Below are 15087 nucleotides of genomic sequence, written 5' to 3'. Positions count from 1 at the left end.
AAGTCGGCTCGCCAACGCGCCGCTGTCTTGAGAGGGCGACTTCGGCACCACGCCCCTTGGAGACCGGCACCGCCAGCTCAACGATTCTAGACGCCGAAGCGACCAGCGCCGCGGCCATTGGGTGGGTGCAAGGAGGCGACACGGGCCCGCTGAACCAGGCGCTTCTGGATGTCCAGACGAAGCTGTGAGCTGAGAGCGACGCCATCCAAAACTGCACCAAGGCGCACCTGGCGTCGCGGGCAGCCATCCGGGTACGATTTCTCCTTTGTCCCTGTTTTCTTGTTCCTCTCTGTGGGGGTGCGCTAGCGCACTCACTGGGTGTAGTCCCCGAGTTTTGGGCCGGCTGCTGAGCAGGCGCCCGGAACTCCAATTGATAAGTTCCGGGTACTAACCTTTGTTCTGAAATACTTGTTGCAGGACTATCACAACCTCCGTGTCACCGCCTTCAACCGCAACGTTGAAGAGCTGGGCAAGCGGACCTCCGACTTGTCGGAGAGCCGGAGTGTGTCCTTTTTCTTCTTTGCGGGGGCGCGCTGGCGCACCCGCGGGCTGTAGTCCCCGAGATTCGGGCCGACTGCTGAGCAGTCGGGCCGGATCTCCCCGGCGACCTTCTTCATTGATGACTTAATGCCTTCTTTCTTTTTTCTCTTTAGAGGCCAACATCATTCTTCAAAAGCAGCTGAGCGAAGCCAACTCCGCATTGCGCGCCAACGGGGAGGAATGCAGCAAGCTCGCCGCAGAGCGCGATCTGCTGGCCGCACAATTGGCAGGGCAGAAGGAGCTGCTTACGAAGACGCAGAAGGAGGCGGAAGAGGCGGAGGCCGCCCTCCTGGCCGAGTTTGCGAGCGAGTGCTCCTCCTGGACCGACAAGGAGGCAATGCTAGCCTCCAGCTTCCACGAGATCGAGGACCTCGTCGACGGTGAGCTTCTTTGCTTTCCTTCTTCGAGCCGCCGACTATATGTCGAGCTGACTCCTGGTTTTTTGACTTGTTCTTCGTTCTTTCTGTCTTGGCAGACTTCTTCCCCGGCCACTCGCAGGCCGCCATTCAAGCTATCGAGGCCGACCGCGAGGAGCGGAGGGCGGATGGCGCGGAGATCGCCGTTGATGCCCCTTGGACCCTTGACGAGCATATTCTGAGCATTGGGGCTCGCCTGCGGCAGGCCCACCAGATGCTGCACCGGCTTCAACGTGTCGGCGCCCAAGCGATCGCCGCCCTGTGGCCAGAGGTACAGGCTCCGCGCACCCCCAGTCGGACTGCCGACTGGCTAGAGGTCGCGGCTGGCCGTCTTGAGGCCTGGAAGGGTTCCTCGGCCCGGGCCGGAGCGCGCCGAGCCTTGGAATTCGTCAAGGCGTAGTATCCGGGGCTAGACCTAGACCGGCTGGCCACACTCCGGTCAGAGGCCCAGCCAGAGTTGGCAGCCGCGGAAGACGCCCTTGTCAAGCGTGCGGAGGCGATCGCCGAGTACACCGACACCAGCATCTTTGTCCCCGAGCGGGGCTGAAGACGGTGGGAAGGTACCGCCGGAGTGGTTTGGGCTGAACCCCGACTACGGCGAGGACTCGGCAGAGGTGATCGGCTCCAGCGTCGAGCAGGAAGATGAGGCGGAGGACGGAAGCGAGACGGAGGCACCGGAAGACGGAGCGGACGGCCAGCCTCAGCTCGACCGCGCGTCCAGCAACGAGCCGTGCCCGCCCGAGCCGACTACCGCCGGAGGTGATCAAGCCGAGATCGCCCAGCCGGCCACCCCAACATCCAACACTGCCGTCTCCTTTGATCCTCCAAACCCGTCTGCCGCTCCCTAGGCTGCCATCTTGTCTTTGATTTATCTATTCTAATAGTCTTTGAAGAACTTGTTAATTCGCACAATTCCACCCGCGGGGTGTATTTTGTTATGTAAATATTCATCCGACTTCTATCTTTTCTTGCTCATTGCTCTTTTGGCTTTTTCCTTTGCCGTCTTCCCTCAGTTGCTGTCTTTGTCAGTCGGACAGCCGCTCTGCGGACTGCTGCTGGATCAAATTCTTGGTCACTTTGGGAAGGCAAGTACTTAGCCGTTTTTAGAGTTGTTTAACAAGTCGGATAGAAGGCGGCAAGCCGACTATTCAAGAGTCGGTTTTGCGAAAAAAGGCTGGAAGCCGGCCTTAAGCTATGTTTATGCTTTGAGTCCTTAGCCATTTTTCATGTGGACGCCCATTCTTCCTTACTCCTGCCCACCAGACAGTCGCTCTGCAAGCTGCGGCTTCTGGCTGGAGACGGCTTAGACGCCACACACTACTTGTCCGGCTGCAGGAAGCATTTCATAGCGCAGGACGGCAAGTCCCTGGGCCGACTAGTCGAACCCGGTGCCAAGCAGCATAACAAAGAGTAATGTACTCAAAGGCATATTTCTTATCATATAGATAAAAGAGGGCAGTCCCCGAGCTCTTCTCGGGGGGCCCGAAGTCTTGGTACTTTTAATACAAAAGGTAGCGTGATACATACTGCGTTTAACTATAAAATTTTCAGAGGAGATTTGCATTCCATGGCCGCTCTGTCTCTTTGCCGGAGTCGTCCCTCTTGCGTGCTCAGGGCTTCTGAGCATCGATCAGGTAATAGGAGTCATTGCCCAACACTTTGCTGATGATGAAGGGGCCTTCCCAAGGCGCCAACAGCTTGTGCTAGCCGGCTGTTCGCTGGATTAGTCGGAGCACCAGGTCACCCTCCTAGAAAGATCTCGGCCTGACTTTCCTGTTGTAGTATCTGTGCAGGCTCTGCTGGTAGATGCTAGACCGGCTGAGTGCCAACAGCTGGCCCTCTTCCAGCAGGCTGACGGCGTTTTTTCATGCTTCTTCAGCTTTTCCTCGGTGTACATGGTGACTCGCGGGGAATCGAACTCTATGTCCGTTGGGATGACGGCTTCAGTACGGTAGACGAGGAATAAAGGCGTGAAGCCGGTTGAGTTGTTTGGAGTCGTGTGCAGACTCCAGAGGACGGATGGCAACTCGTCGAGCCAGCAGCCAGCCGAGCGCTCCAGAGGCTCGACCAGTCGGGGCTTGATGCCGGACAGGATGAGGCCGTTTGCTCGCTCCACCTGGCCGTTTGACTATGGATGGGCGACGGATGCTATGTCCAGTTGGATGCCCTGTGTCGCACAGAAACGGGCCAAAGTGCCTTTGGCAAAATTCGTGCCGTTGTCGGTGACGATGATGTGTGGTATGCCATACCGAATTGTGATGTCGGAGATGAAAGTCACGACAGTCGGACCATTCAGTTTCTTGATTGGCTTCACTTCTATCCACTTGGTGAACTTGTCCACCGCGACAAGTAAGTGAGTTAAGCCACCTCGTTCCGTCTTGAATGGTCCCACCATGTCTAGGCCCCAAACTACGAAAGCCCAGGCAATGGGGATGGTCTTGAGTGCAGAAGCCGGCTGATGCGGCTTGGAGCGGAACTTCTGGCACCCTTTGCATTTTTGGACCAATTGCTTGGCCTCTTCTAAGGTCGTTGGCCAAAAGAAACCGTGTCGGAAAGCTTTGGCAACGAGTGCTCTTGAAGTCGCATGGTGGCCGCACTCGCCTTGATGGATGTCTTTGAGAATTGCTTGGCCTTGCTCTGGCTCTACGCAGCGCTGGTAGACACCAGTGACGCTGCGCCTGACCAACTCTCTGTTGACTATGGTGTAGGATGCCGCTCGGCGTTGTACTTGCCGAGCTAAGGTCTCATCAGTCGGCAGCTCTTTGCTCACCAGGAATTTGAGGATGGGTTGGGCCCATGAGGCTGCTGCTATTTCTTCGACTGCCAGAACTGCGACTTGGACGAGGGCGGCTGGGCTGGGAGGCGGCGGGCTGGAGTCAACAACCACTTGCTAGATTAATGAAGTCCCCTGGCCGACTGGCGCAGCCCTTGGGCCGAGTTCTAGAGTCTTCGGGCCGGCCGCCGCAGTCCCCGGGCCGGGTTCTGCAGTCCCTGGGCCGGCCTCGACTGTGGCGACTTTGGAGCCATCTGCCAAAATCCCCGTACCGTCTGCTGGGGCTCTGGAGTCGGATCTAACTTCTTCGGGGGGAGCCGGCACAAAGATGGAGTCTGATTCTGGTGAAGGCTTGAAAGACGGCTTGAGGAGGCGTTGAAGGGCGACGCCGGATGGTATTGCTTGACGGGTAGAACCGATTCGTGCCAAGGCGTCTGCTTGGTCGTTGTCGTTTCTTGGAACATGGAGGAACTCGCACCCCTCGAAATATCCACTGAGTTGCTGCACGAGGAAACGGTAACTCGCCATGTTTGCATCTTTGGCGTCCTAGTCGCCAGACGACTGCTGGACCACTAAGTCCGAGTCGCCATAACACAGGATCCGGCGAATGCCAAGTTCTTTGGCAAGACGGAGCCCGTGAATGAGCGCCTCGTACTCGGCGATGTTGTTGGAGGCAGCAAAGTGGATTTGCAGTGCGTATTTGAGCTTGTCGCCTTTAGGAGAAGTGAGGACAATGCCGGCTCCCAAGCCGGTGCGCATCTTGGAGCCGTCGAAATGCATCCGCCAATGGGTGGAGTCGGGCGCTGGAGGTAGGTACTGGGTCTCGGCCCAGTCGACGAGGAAGTCGGCCAGTGCTTGTGACTTGATGGCGGTGCGGGGCTGGTAGTGGATGGTGTAGGGAGCCAGCTCTATGGCCCATTTGGCCACTCGGCCAGAAGCATCTCGGCTTCCGATGATCTCGGCAAGTGGGGCCGTGCAGACCACAGTGATTGGATGCTCTTGAAAGTAAAGCTTCAATTTCTTGGCAGCAAAGTGCACGCCATAGCACATCTTCTGGTAGTGGGGGTAGTTCTGCTTGGAGGTCGACGGCACTTCGCTCAGGTAATATACCAGTCTCCGGACAGGTAGTGCCTTGCCTTCTTCCTTGCGTTCCACTACAATGATTGTGCTGACTACCTGGCTGGTGGCGGCGATGTACAGGAGCATAGGCTCCTTAGGAGTCGGAGCCGCCAGAATGGGTGGAGTAGTCAGCATCTTCTTCAACTGGAGAAAAGCTTCATCCGCCTTGTGGTTCCACTCGAAAAAAGTGGTCTTCTTCATGAGCTGGTATAAGGGGAGAGCTTTCTCGCCCAGCCGACTGATGAATCGGCTGATGGACGCCAAGCAGCCGGTGAACTTTTGCACGTCCAGCAGTCGGCTGGGTACCTCCATCCTCTCAATGGCCTTGATCTTTACAGGGTTGCACTCTATGCCGCGGTCAGAGACCAGGAAGCCAAGGAGTTGGTTGGCTGGTACTCCGAAGACGCACTTCTCGGGGTTGAGCTTGATCTGGAATCGGTGAAGGTTCTCAAAAGTCTCCTTGAGGTCTTCCAGCAGTGTTCCTCGCTTCTCCGTCTTCACCACCACATCGTCCATGTAGACGTGGGTGTTTCTGCCGAGATGCTTGAGGAGGCACTTCTGCATGCAACGCTGAAAGGTGGCGCCGGCATTCCTCAAGCCAAATGTCATGGTGAGGTAGCAGAAGGCTCCAAACGGCGTGATGAAGGCGATCTTCAGTCTGTCAGACGGGTTCAGCTTGATCTGGTGATATCCTGAATATGCATCCAAAAATCTCAACAGCTCGCATCCAAAAATCTCAACAGCTCAACAGCTCACTCTCTATGGTAATGTGAGTCCGACTGTGGCTGACAGCCGGATCCTTGTCTTTCCTTCCTCGGGCGCTGCCAGTCGGCGTCCGAGACTGTCAGGACCCCGATTCCAAGCCACATCGATCTAGCCGGTAACACCTCATATCACTTTGCGGCCTCACGCACGGTATCCCACGGGTGTCGCCTTACCATGGCCCGGGACCGTTTGCGCCTTTTGGCTCACGTATATGATAGTGTCGCTAGCATCCATATGACAGAGAACCCGGGCCGACATGGCTAGTCATGAACCCAAAGCGGCACAGACCTATGGAGACAGGCATACATGAATCACATCGAGCATGTCGGTCATCAGCGAGTGATTCCGGGCTGTAGCACTGGGCTAACAGGACTCTGGGGAACCCGGGCTGTAGCAGGCTAGGCAGGACTCCGGATGTCACGCGTGACATTTCCCCGAAGGGACAGACATAGGAACGAAACGAAACACATGCCGGCCAGTCAAGTGTCCTGAACAGTAGTGCTGGGCTAGCAGGACTCCGGTGAACCGGGCTGTAGCGGACTACTATTGCTCGAGGAACACTAGACTACATTTCCCCATAAGAAAGGCTGCCAAGGATAAACAACTAGATTGTCGGATCCCACCCATACCAAGCATTTCAATCATACACACAATATGCCCGATACGAGTACATACAACATGGCATCACAACAAAACTCTACAACTCAAGTACTTTATTTAAAGGCTCCAGAGAGCCATACATAACATGTTCATACAGATAGGGGTCACATGACCCGACACTCAAGTCATACAATCATACAAGCACAAGCGGAAGTAAATGGTCTGAGTACAAACACTAGAAAGCAAGAAGGCTTCTGAAGCCCGTCTATCTACATAGGGCCCTCCATGGCCAGGATCACCACCTGGGTGGCTAGTCACTCGTTGACGTCAAGGTCTACGTAGAACCCATCGGAGGGGGTGGTGTTGTCGTCTGAAAACAGTAATTAAGCAAACATGAGTACAAAGGTACTTAGCAAGTCTTACAACAGAACCTACTATACATGCTCATTCTCAATAAGGTGGTGGGGTTATTGCGGCAAGCCAGCTTTGATTCTTGGCTAAGCTATCCTACGGAACTCCACTAGGAAAATAGTTTTCGCACACGAGTCCACTACTCACCAACACAATACTTCACTGGGGATCCTCCCTCGTCATCCTACGAGAGGGCCATCCTCGGTACTCACACTTATCTTGAGTCTTTTAGTAGTATCCATTAACTTGTCTATGAACTGTATAGGCAACCAAGTAGTCCTTTACCGCGGACGCGGCTATTCGAATAGTTTTATACCCTGCAGGGGTGTACTTTGTCACACATGTTTCCACCACTTAGCATCTGCACACGACATGTGCTCGGCAGACTTCAAGCGAAAACCGACGTGGGTGTAGACCACGACCTGACTAACCTCACAAGTCTCTAGTCCAGGTTTATCACCTATTCAGGTTCCATCGGCAAGGAAATCTGGCCGGGGTGTCCTCAACGGCCCCAAACTATGTGTGCAGGGTTCCCGAGACACCAAACGGGCGACTCGGTACACCGTGCCACGGTGTATCTACCGCATCATAGCCTACCCTAGGGTCAGCGCTACGCACGGCCGCCAACACATAACCTACAAACACCAGAAACTAGTTGCAACTCCTGGACAGAGGACGAGATGGGTCATTAAGTCGAGCGGGGTCGTATTTTAGGGCCCAATGTGTGGTAGTAACTGAATCTTAAATCACGCATACAGATCTCAGTTCTTATGGACGGTCTCAATGAAACAACCCACCATGTACTCCTACATGGCCTCTCATCGATACCTTTACCAAAACATGTTCAACACATCCCTCACGTTACCGACATAATCATATCACTCTAGCCCGTCACCCAGATGAACCAGACCTGACACAACTCTAAGCATAGCAGGCATAGCAAGGTAGGAATCACATACATGGCTCAATCAACTCCTACACATGCTAGTGGGTTTCATCTAGTTACTGTGGCCATGACAGGTCATGTAGAGGATAAGGGTTCAACTACCGTAGCACACAGTAGTTTGAATCGCGTTGTCTTAATGCAATAAACAAGGGCAGAAGTGAGAACATGGGTTTGTATCGGAATGATCAATGGGTTGCTTGCCTGTTGTAGGGTACTGCCCTTCAGACGGATACTCGGGGTTATCCTCGGAGGCAGAACCTACCATGAAGATCACACCGAACATAATCAACCCATGGCAATATGCAACAATCTGATGCATGCTATGACATGGCAAGATGAAAGTGTCTTGACCTAATGCAAGCTAAAACAGAAGGCGATGAACTCATTTGAATCAAAGATTCAAATATTAGCTCATTAAACATGGCCTTATTAGTGCATTACCTTATTCTGCTTAAACAGCAAGGTTAACTTGTTTTTTCATGCATGAAACCATTACAGATGGATAGATTGAATTTTTTTGATCATTTTTCATATATAAATATTTGCATTTGGAGCTATGGTTGATTTTCTATGATTTTTAGAAGTTTTGGTTATTTTCTGGAATTTCCTATTAAAGAATAAATCCAGTAATTGAATTAATGCGTCAGCATGACATAGGTGTGACGTCAGCGGTCAACTGGGTCACCCAAGTCAAACCTGACTGGTGGGCCCTCTCTGTCAGTGACTCAGCTAATTAACAAAGTTGAATTAACTCTAATTAACTGTCAGTGGGGCCTGGACCCACATGTTAGTGAGAGAGAGTTAGCTAACGAGGTCATTAACCTCTAACAGCGTGATTAGCTCTAATTAAAACTAATCTAATTTAGTTAGGAGCCGGCCCTCATATCAGTGACCCAGGCGGGGTCAAACTGGGGTCAAACCCCTGGTCAGCACGGTCAATCGCGCCAGCGTTGAGTCGCCGGCGAGGCCGAGACGGCGGAGAGCGTCAGAAACGCTGCTCCGGCCACGGCTCGATACGCGGGTGGGTGCTACGGGTAGTTGGCGGTGTGGCGCATCCAACGGTGGCGTTGGTTGGTGCTGGGGTGGCCGGGAACGACGATGGCGTCGAGCCGGGCGGCGGCCGGAGCTCGGCCGTTGGTGGTTTTGCTGCTGCAGCGAGCTAGGAGGGAAACGGACGCACTAGCGAGGCGCTACGAGGTGCATTGAGTGCGTTGAGCACCCGCGCCTGACCAAATGGTCACCGGAGTGACGCCGGCATCGAGCTCGCGCGGCGGCGTGCTATGGTGAGCAAGGGGGCAGCGTCTACGGTGAGAAAACGAAGCAGAGGAGAGGGGGTTTGGTAGAGGAGCTCACGGCGGTTGCAGAACGCGTCTCAGCGGGCTCAGAGGAGGTCGGACAACGTCGGGGCGTTGCCGGCGATCTCGGCGGACCGAGGAAGAAGAAGGCGTCGGGGTCGGTGATTGGAGGCGTCTGGCGTCGCGTGAGTCATCGAGGAGGCGTAGATGATGGTAGCGGAGCTCACGGGCACGTCAGGGAGGCGAGGGGGTGGCTCTGGTGACGACTACGGCGAACGGCGGCGAGGTTGGCGCTCGGCCATCGCGGGAGAGGGTGAGGGAGACGAGGGGGAGAGAGGGGAGGAGTGCAGGGAGGTGCCAGGCGCCTTCGTGGCGCTCAGATGGGGACGAGGAGGCAGCAGGAGGTGGAAGCAGGAGGTGGCCGCGGGTGGGCGCGTCGGCGACACGCCTCTGCCTACTGGCAGAGGTGGGTGACGACTGGCACCAGCCAGGTGGGCTGGGCCAGCACAGGTGAGGCCCAGGTGGGTTTCTCTCTCTCTCTTTTTCTTATTTGTTTTCTTTTCTATTTTTTCTGCAACTGTTGGGCATTTATTAAAAATACCTAGACATCTTTAAAAATCCTAAAAATAATTAGGGGCTCTGTTTAGATTATTCCCAACAGCCCACACTTATTTCCAGAATTATTTGAGCATTTAAATTATTTTATAGCATTTAAATGCCCAAGTTCAAATACTTATGATTTAATTCAGAGAATCCAAAATGTCCTATAAAAGAGTGCACCATTTTTGCCAGGGGTTTTAGCCCAATCCAGAAATGATGAACTTTTTGTGAAGGGTATTTTGGGTTCATTGAAAATAACTTTAGTAAACCCTAGTTGTTTCCAGGGGGGTGCTGGGGGTTCTGTCTTCCCCATTTCAAATTTAAGAGGAACTTAAACATGATGCACACTCTAATGCTTGAACTAACTAGGGTGTGACAACTCACCCCCACTCAAAAGAATCTCGTCCCGAGATTTAGGATCCTCCGGGAAGAAGGTGGGGTACTCGAGTCGAAGACGGTCCTCCCTTTCCCAAGTGGCTTCTTTCTCGGAATGGTGTGACTATTGAACCTTGATAAACTTGATGTTATGGCGTCGAGTGGTACGCTCGGCTTGATCAAGGATACGAACGGGATATTCCCGATATGAGAGGTTATCTTGTAGATCAAGCGTTTCATGGTCCACTCCACGGATAGGATCCGCGAAGCAACGCCTGAGTTGAGAAACGTGGAAGACATCGTGAACTCTGGAAAGATGCGAAGGTAGTTCCAATTGGTAGGCAACTTCTCCTCGTTTGGCAAGAATGCGAAAGGGTCCAATGTAACGAGGAGCCAATTTTCCTTTGATACCGAAACGATGGATTCCCTTTAACGGAGTAACCCGAAGGTAGGCCTTCTTGCTGACTTCATAAGTCATAGGCTTATGTTTACGGTCATATTGACTCTTTTGACAAGATTGGGCTGTTTTTAATTTCTCACGAATAACGCGAACCTGCTCTTCTGCTTACTGAATCATATCCGGGCCAAAGAGTTGTCTTTCCCCAGTTTCTGACGAGTTAAGAGGCATTCGACATTTTCGTCCATAGAGAACTTCGAAAGGAGCCTTGCCCAAGCTAGCTTGATAACTATTGTTGTAAGCAAACTCCGCGAATGGAAGGCATTTCTCCCAACCCACACTACAAGAAATATGTCAACTTATGACCTTCTGTCAGTGACCCTCGAAGAATTGGTCATAAATTTATGACCATTTTAGACCAATTGGTCAAAAGCTGTTCAGGGGGCTTCAAACCCTAAACCATTGCGACCATTTTGGTCAGAAAGGTCGTAATTTCCTTACACGAAATGGTCACAAAACAAACAGTGCTAGTCCGCTGCCTTATTTCTAGTTGTTAATGACCAATATAGATGGTCATAGCCTGGTAGATTGTGGTGACTTGTGATGACTAGGCACCATCTCATCAGTTTTGCCTATGTGTCATGTCCATGTGGCAGTTTTTGCCCTAGGTTGTGAAGCAACCCATATTTCTATCATTCCCAAAATTCCCAAAAAAATCTCATAAATTCTTTGGCTCATATCTTCATCAAATATGTAAAAATCCTTCCTTGCCTAGTTCAAAACTAATTCAACAATATTCATTTTCCTATTATGTTCACAACAACACTTTATGAAGGAAGTGCTATTTATATATATTCTTGATTGCCCTAGGAATTTTTGGGCACTCTTTCCTATCCAAATCATTACCGCATGACAAAATTCAGCTCCATTTGCGTAGCAAATCTTCCTCGGCAAATTTCCAAAGTTTTTGTCCACCTAGAAGCATTGTGAAGGAAGTACCTTTTTTATATCTCTAAATGACATGAAATTTATACAGTTTCTTCATATGCCCAAATTATCACCCTCCTCCAAATTTTAGCTCAGTCAAATCATCTATGTGAGCCCAGGTTCAATTTATATTTTATGGCCAAATTGGCACATTGCAAAGCAAGTGTTATATAGACCCCTCCTATTACCCTCAAACTTTTCGGGCACTCTTCCATACCCAAATCATTGCCACATGATAATATTCAGCTCAATTTTCCTAGTAAATCTTTCTCGGGAAATTTCCAAAGTTTCTACCTCGAGAGAAGCTTTGTGAAGTAATTACTAGCTAGGCTTACCCAAATGATCTGAAAATTGACCAGCGCATGACCATACCTAAGTAACTTACCTAACCAATTTTGAGCTCAGTTCATTCATCCAATCTCTCTCACTAGTTTTCCCAAGTTTCTGTCCATAGAAGAGCATTGTGAAGGAAGTACTACTTTGGCATGTCCAAATGGTATCAATTTTCTACAATGCTTTCCTATGCCCGAATAACCATCCTCCACAAAATTTCAACTCAATCCATTCATTATTTTGAGCCCAGCTTCAACATTCATATTTTTGTCTAGCGCGGTACTTTGCAAAGCAAGTACCACCTAGGATCCTCCTTTTGAGCTAAAAATTTGTGAAGACATTCTCCTTAGTAGATGATCATCCTCAGCCAAAACTCACGCCCATTGGCCATGTGCATTTCCCGTACCGCTAATCAAACACTTGGTTGCTAATTCATGTTTGAGCATCGATCGGTCTTCTCGTGAGAATCTTATGTTGTAATTTTCTTCCTAGCACCAACTTGGGGAGTGCCCAACCCATTAGACATGCCTAAGCCGCCCAGAACACATGGCAACATAACGGTCACGCGGTCACCACGCGATGGGCATGCGAGTTTATGCGCTCCAGAGTTGGGGCCCTCGGCCACCGCCCAAACCTCGACGTATCGCCACCAAACCATGTATTTATGATTAAATAGGTCCTTATGTAACTAGAAATGATTTTTGGAAAAAATAAATAGCAATCTATGAGGCAGCTGCAGTTCAAATTTGACCCGCTTCCAACTGAATCGGCGAAAATTTCTCTTTTTCACGAGAGGTGGATCAAAAAATTTTACACCCAACCATTTTTTCAATTGTGAATTAAATATGGACTAGTATTTTATAAAAATGATTTGGTACAATTTTGCAACAATTATTTGGTAGTTCCTTCACAAAAAAACCTCCTTTCGGGCACTCGAAAAATGGAAAATGGTTTTTTCGTCCAACGAAAATGAAAACTTCCTTAGACAACATTGTTTGCCATTCCAATATGCACTCTTGTGCACAATATGAGATCATTTGAACAAACTATGCCATGAATGTGGCCATAAGATTGATCATTTGGCTTGAAAGCCATTGATCTCCACACATGAGAGCTCGTTTATGAGAACACTTTTTTATAATAATTGCCGTATTACAAGTTTGTTATTTTTCCTAGGAACTTGGCCACATATGATGACACAATGCGTAGGTTTCCCAATTTTTTGATTTTTTTTATTTTTTATGCCCGTTTCAAAATGGAGTCAAAACGGCGGGAATGACCGTTCCTAGCTAGTGGTTGAATCTTGGAATTTTGTTGGTGTTTCTCTGATTAAAAAGATACTTATGTACCTAGAAATGATTTTTGGAAAAAAATAAATAGCAAACTATGAGGCAGCTGCAGTTCAAATTTGACCCGCTTCCAACTGAATCGGCGGAAATTCGTCTTTTTCACGAGAGGTGGATCAAAACTTTTTACACCCAACAATTTTCTCAATTGTGCATTAAATATGGCCTAGTATTTTAGAAAAATGATTTGGTCCAATTTTGCAATAATTATTTGGGAGGTCCTTCACAAAAAAACCTCCTTTTGGGCACTCGAAAAATGGAAAATGGTTTTTTCGTCCAAAGAAAATGAAAACTTCCTTAGGCAACATTGTTTGCCATTCCAATATGCACCCTTGTGCACAATATGAGATCATTTGAACAAACTATGCCATGAATGTGGCCATAAGATTGATCATTTGGCTTGAAAGCCATTGATCTCCGCACGTGATAGCTCGTTTCTGAGAACACTTTTTTAAAATAATTGCCGTATTACAAGTTTGTTATTTTTCCTAGGAACTTGGCCACATATGATGACACAACGCGAAGGTTTCCCAATTTTTTGATTTTTTTTGAATTTTTTATGCCCATTTCAAAATGCGGACAAAACTGCGGGCTTGACCATTCCTAGCTAGTGGTTGAATCTTGGAAAACTTTTGGTGTTTCTCTGATTAAATAGATACTTATGTACCTAGAAATGATTTTTGTAAAAAATAAATAGCAAACTATGAGGCAGCTGCAGTTCAAATTTGACCCGCTTCCATCTGAATCGGTGGAAATTTGTCTTTTTCACGAGAGGTGGATCAAAACTTTTTACACCAAACCATTTTGTCAATTGTGCATTAAATATGTCCTAGAATTTTATAAAATTGATTTGGTCCAATTTTGCAACAATTATTTGGTAGTTCCTTCACAAGAAAACCTCCTTTCGGGCACTCAGAAAATGATTAAAAATAGCTAGAAAGATCAGAAATGCATAGAAATTGGTCCTTATCCATAAAATGTGGTCTAACTCTAGTGAAAATTTGTGTGGTGCCATTTTGCAAAATATTTTGGATAGCTACTTCACAAAATCCCTCTATTTTTAGTACTTAGACACTTTTTTAAATCACTGCTTTTTCGACCAATCAGGACTCTTCCCACGGATCGATGACATGGCGCCCATCCATCCATCCATCCATCTCTCCATCCCACATCCATCCATCCATCCATCTACAGAAAAATAGAAAATAAAATGAAAAAGAGATACCCCCCACCCGCAACCCAAACCCTAGGTCAGATCCCATCGACTCCCCCCCCATCGCACCCCTCCTGTCCTTGCAGCCGCCGCCACCTCCTCCCTCGATCCAGTCCTCTCCCCGGCCTCCTTTCCCCGATCCATTTCTCTCCCCGCCGCTCACACCCACCGCCGACCTCGCCGCCCTCCTCACCGCCGCCACCGACCTCGTCCCTCCCTCCCCTCACCATCTCTCCCTACCCTATGCCCCAGATCGAGTCGAGCAGGTCGGCCGACGCGCTAGGGTTCCGTTTGGTCAGCTCCGCGCCGGCTCTCCGGTTGGCCGCCCGCCCGACGATGGATCTCCTGCCGCTCTCCCACCAGGCGCTTTTCGCGGCCGTCCGATCCGCGGACGCCGAGGCCGTGCGCCGCCTCCTGGCCGGCGCCGAGGAGTCCGCACTCTACGTCGCGGCGGAGGCCGGCGCGCTCGAGGTCGTGCACCTCCTCCTCCCTCTCTATGACCTCAAGACCGCCAAGCTCCGCTCCCGCCTCGACCTCGACACCTTCCACGTCGCCGCCAAGCAAGGGCACACCGGTGAGCCCCTCTTCTCGCTCGATTAGTAGCTCGAGGTCTTCTTCAAGTTCACCTGCGGGGTGAGTTGCCCGAGAATTGTCCCGCCCGTGCTAGTTGCATATTTAAACTTCGCAGTAGGTTCTCTCCTGAGCATTATCCGATGCAGGATATGTCATCCGTACGCGCTGTGCTTTGATCTGCTTGGTTCTAGCAGTTACGTTGTTTTCGAGTGGATTTAGGCACTGCCTGTTAGATCTAGTGCTTTGGATTCCCCAGTCACGTCTGGCGATGGGTTGCATGATGATGATTACTGCTAGGTCCATGCTAGTGATTATTTTGTATGGATGATGATACTGGCGTTCCTTCTTTTTTTGCAAGTACTTTTTGGGCAAGTCGATAGACTCCGTTGCTCCATCTG

General features: G+C 50.2%; 1 protein-coding gene across 1 annotated transcript; it reads left to right on the top strand.

Moving 5' to 3' along the window:
* The first annotated feature begins 14452 nt into the window (after positions 1-14452).
* Positions 14453-14716, top strand: LOC147987182 (ankyrin repeat-containing protein At2g01680-like). Its single transcript, XM_087542304.1, has one exon. It carries the CDS (start codon positions 14453-14455, stop codon positions 14714-14716), a length of 264 nt encoding a protein of 87 aa, XP_087398430.1.
* Positions 14717-15087: the final 371 nt, after the last annotated feature.

Source organism: Triticum urartu, chromosome 2A (assembly GCF_056163025.1).
Source record: "Triticum urartu cultivar PI428250 chromosome 2A, HENAU_Tu73, whole genome shotgun sequence".
NCBI classification, from domain to species: Eukaryota; Viridiplantae; Streptophyta; class Magnoliopsida; order Poales; family Poaceae; genus Triticum; species Triticum urartu.
This window is presented reverse-complemented; position numbering and strand designations above follow the sequence as displayed.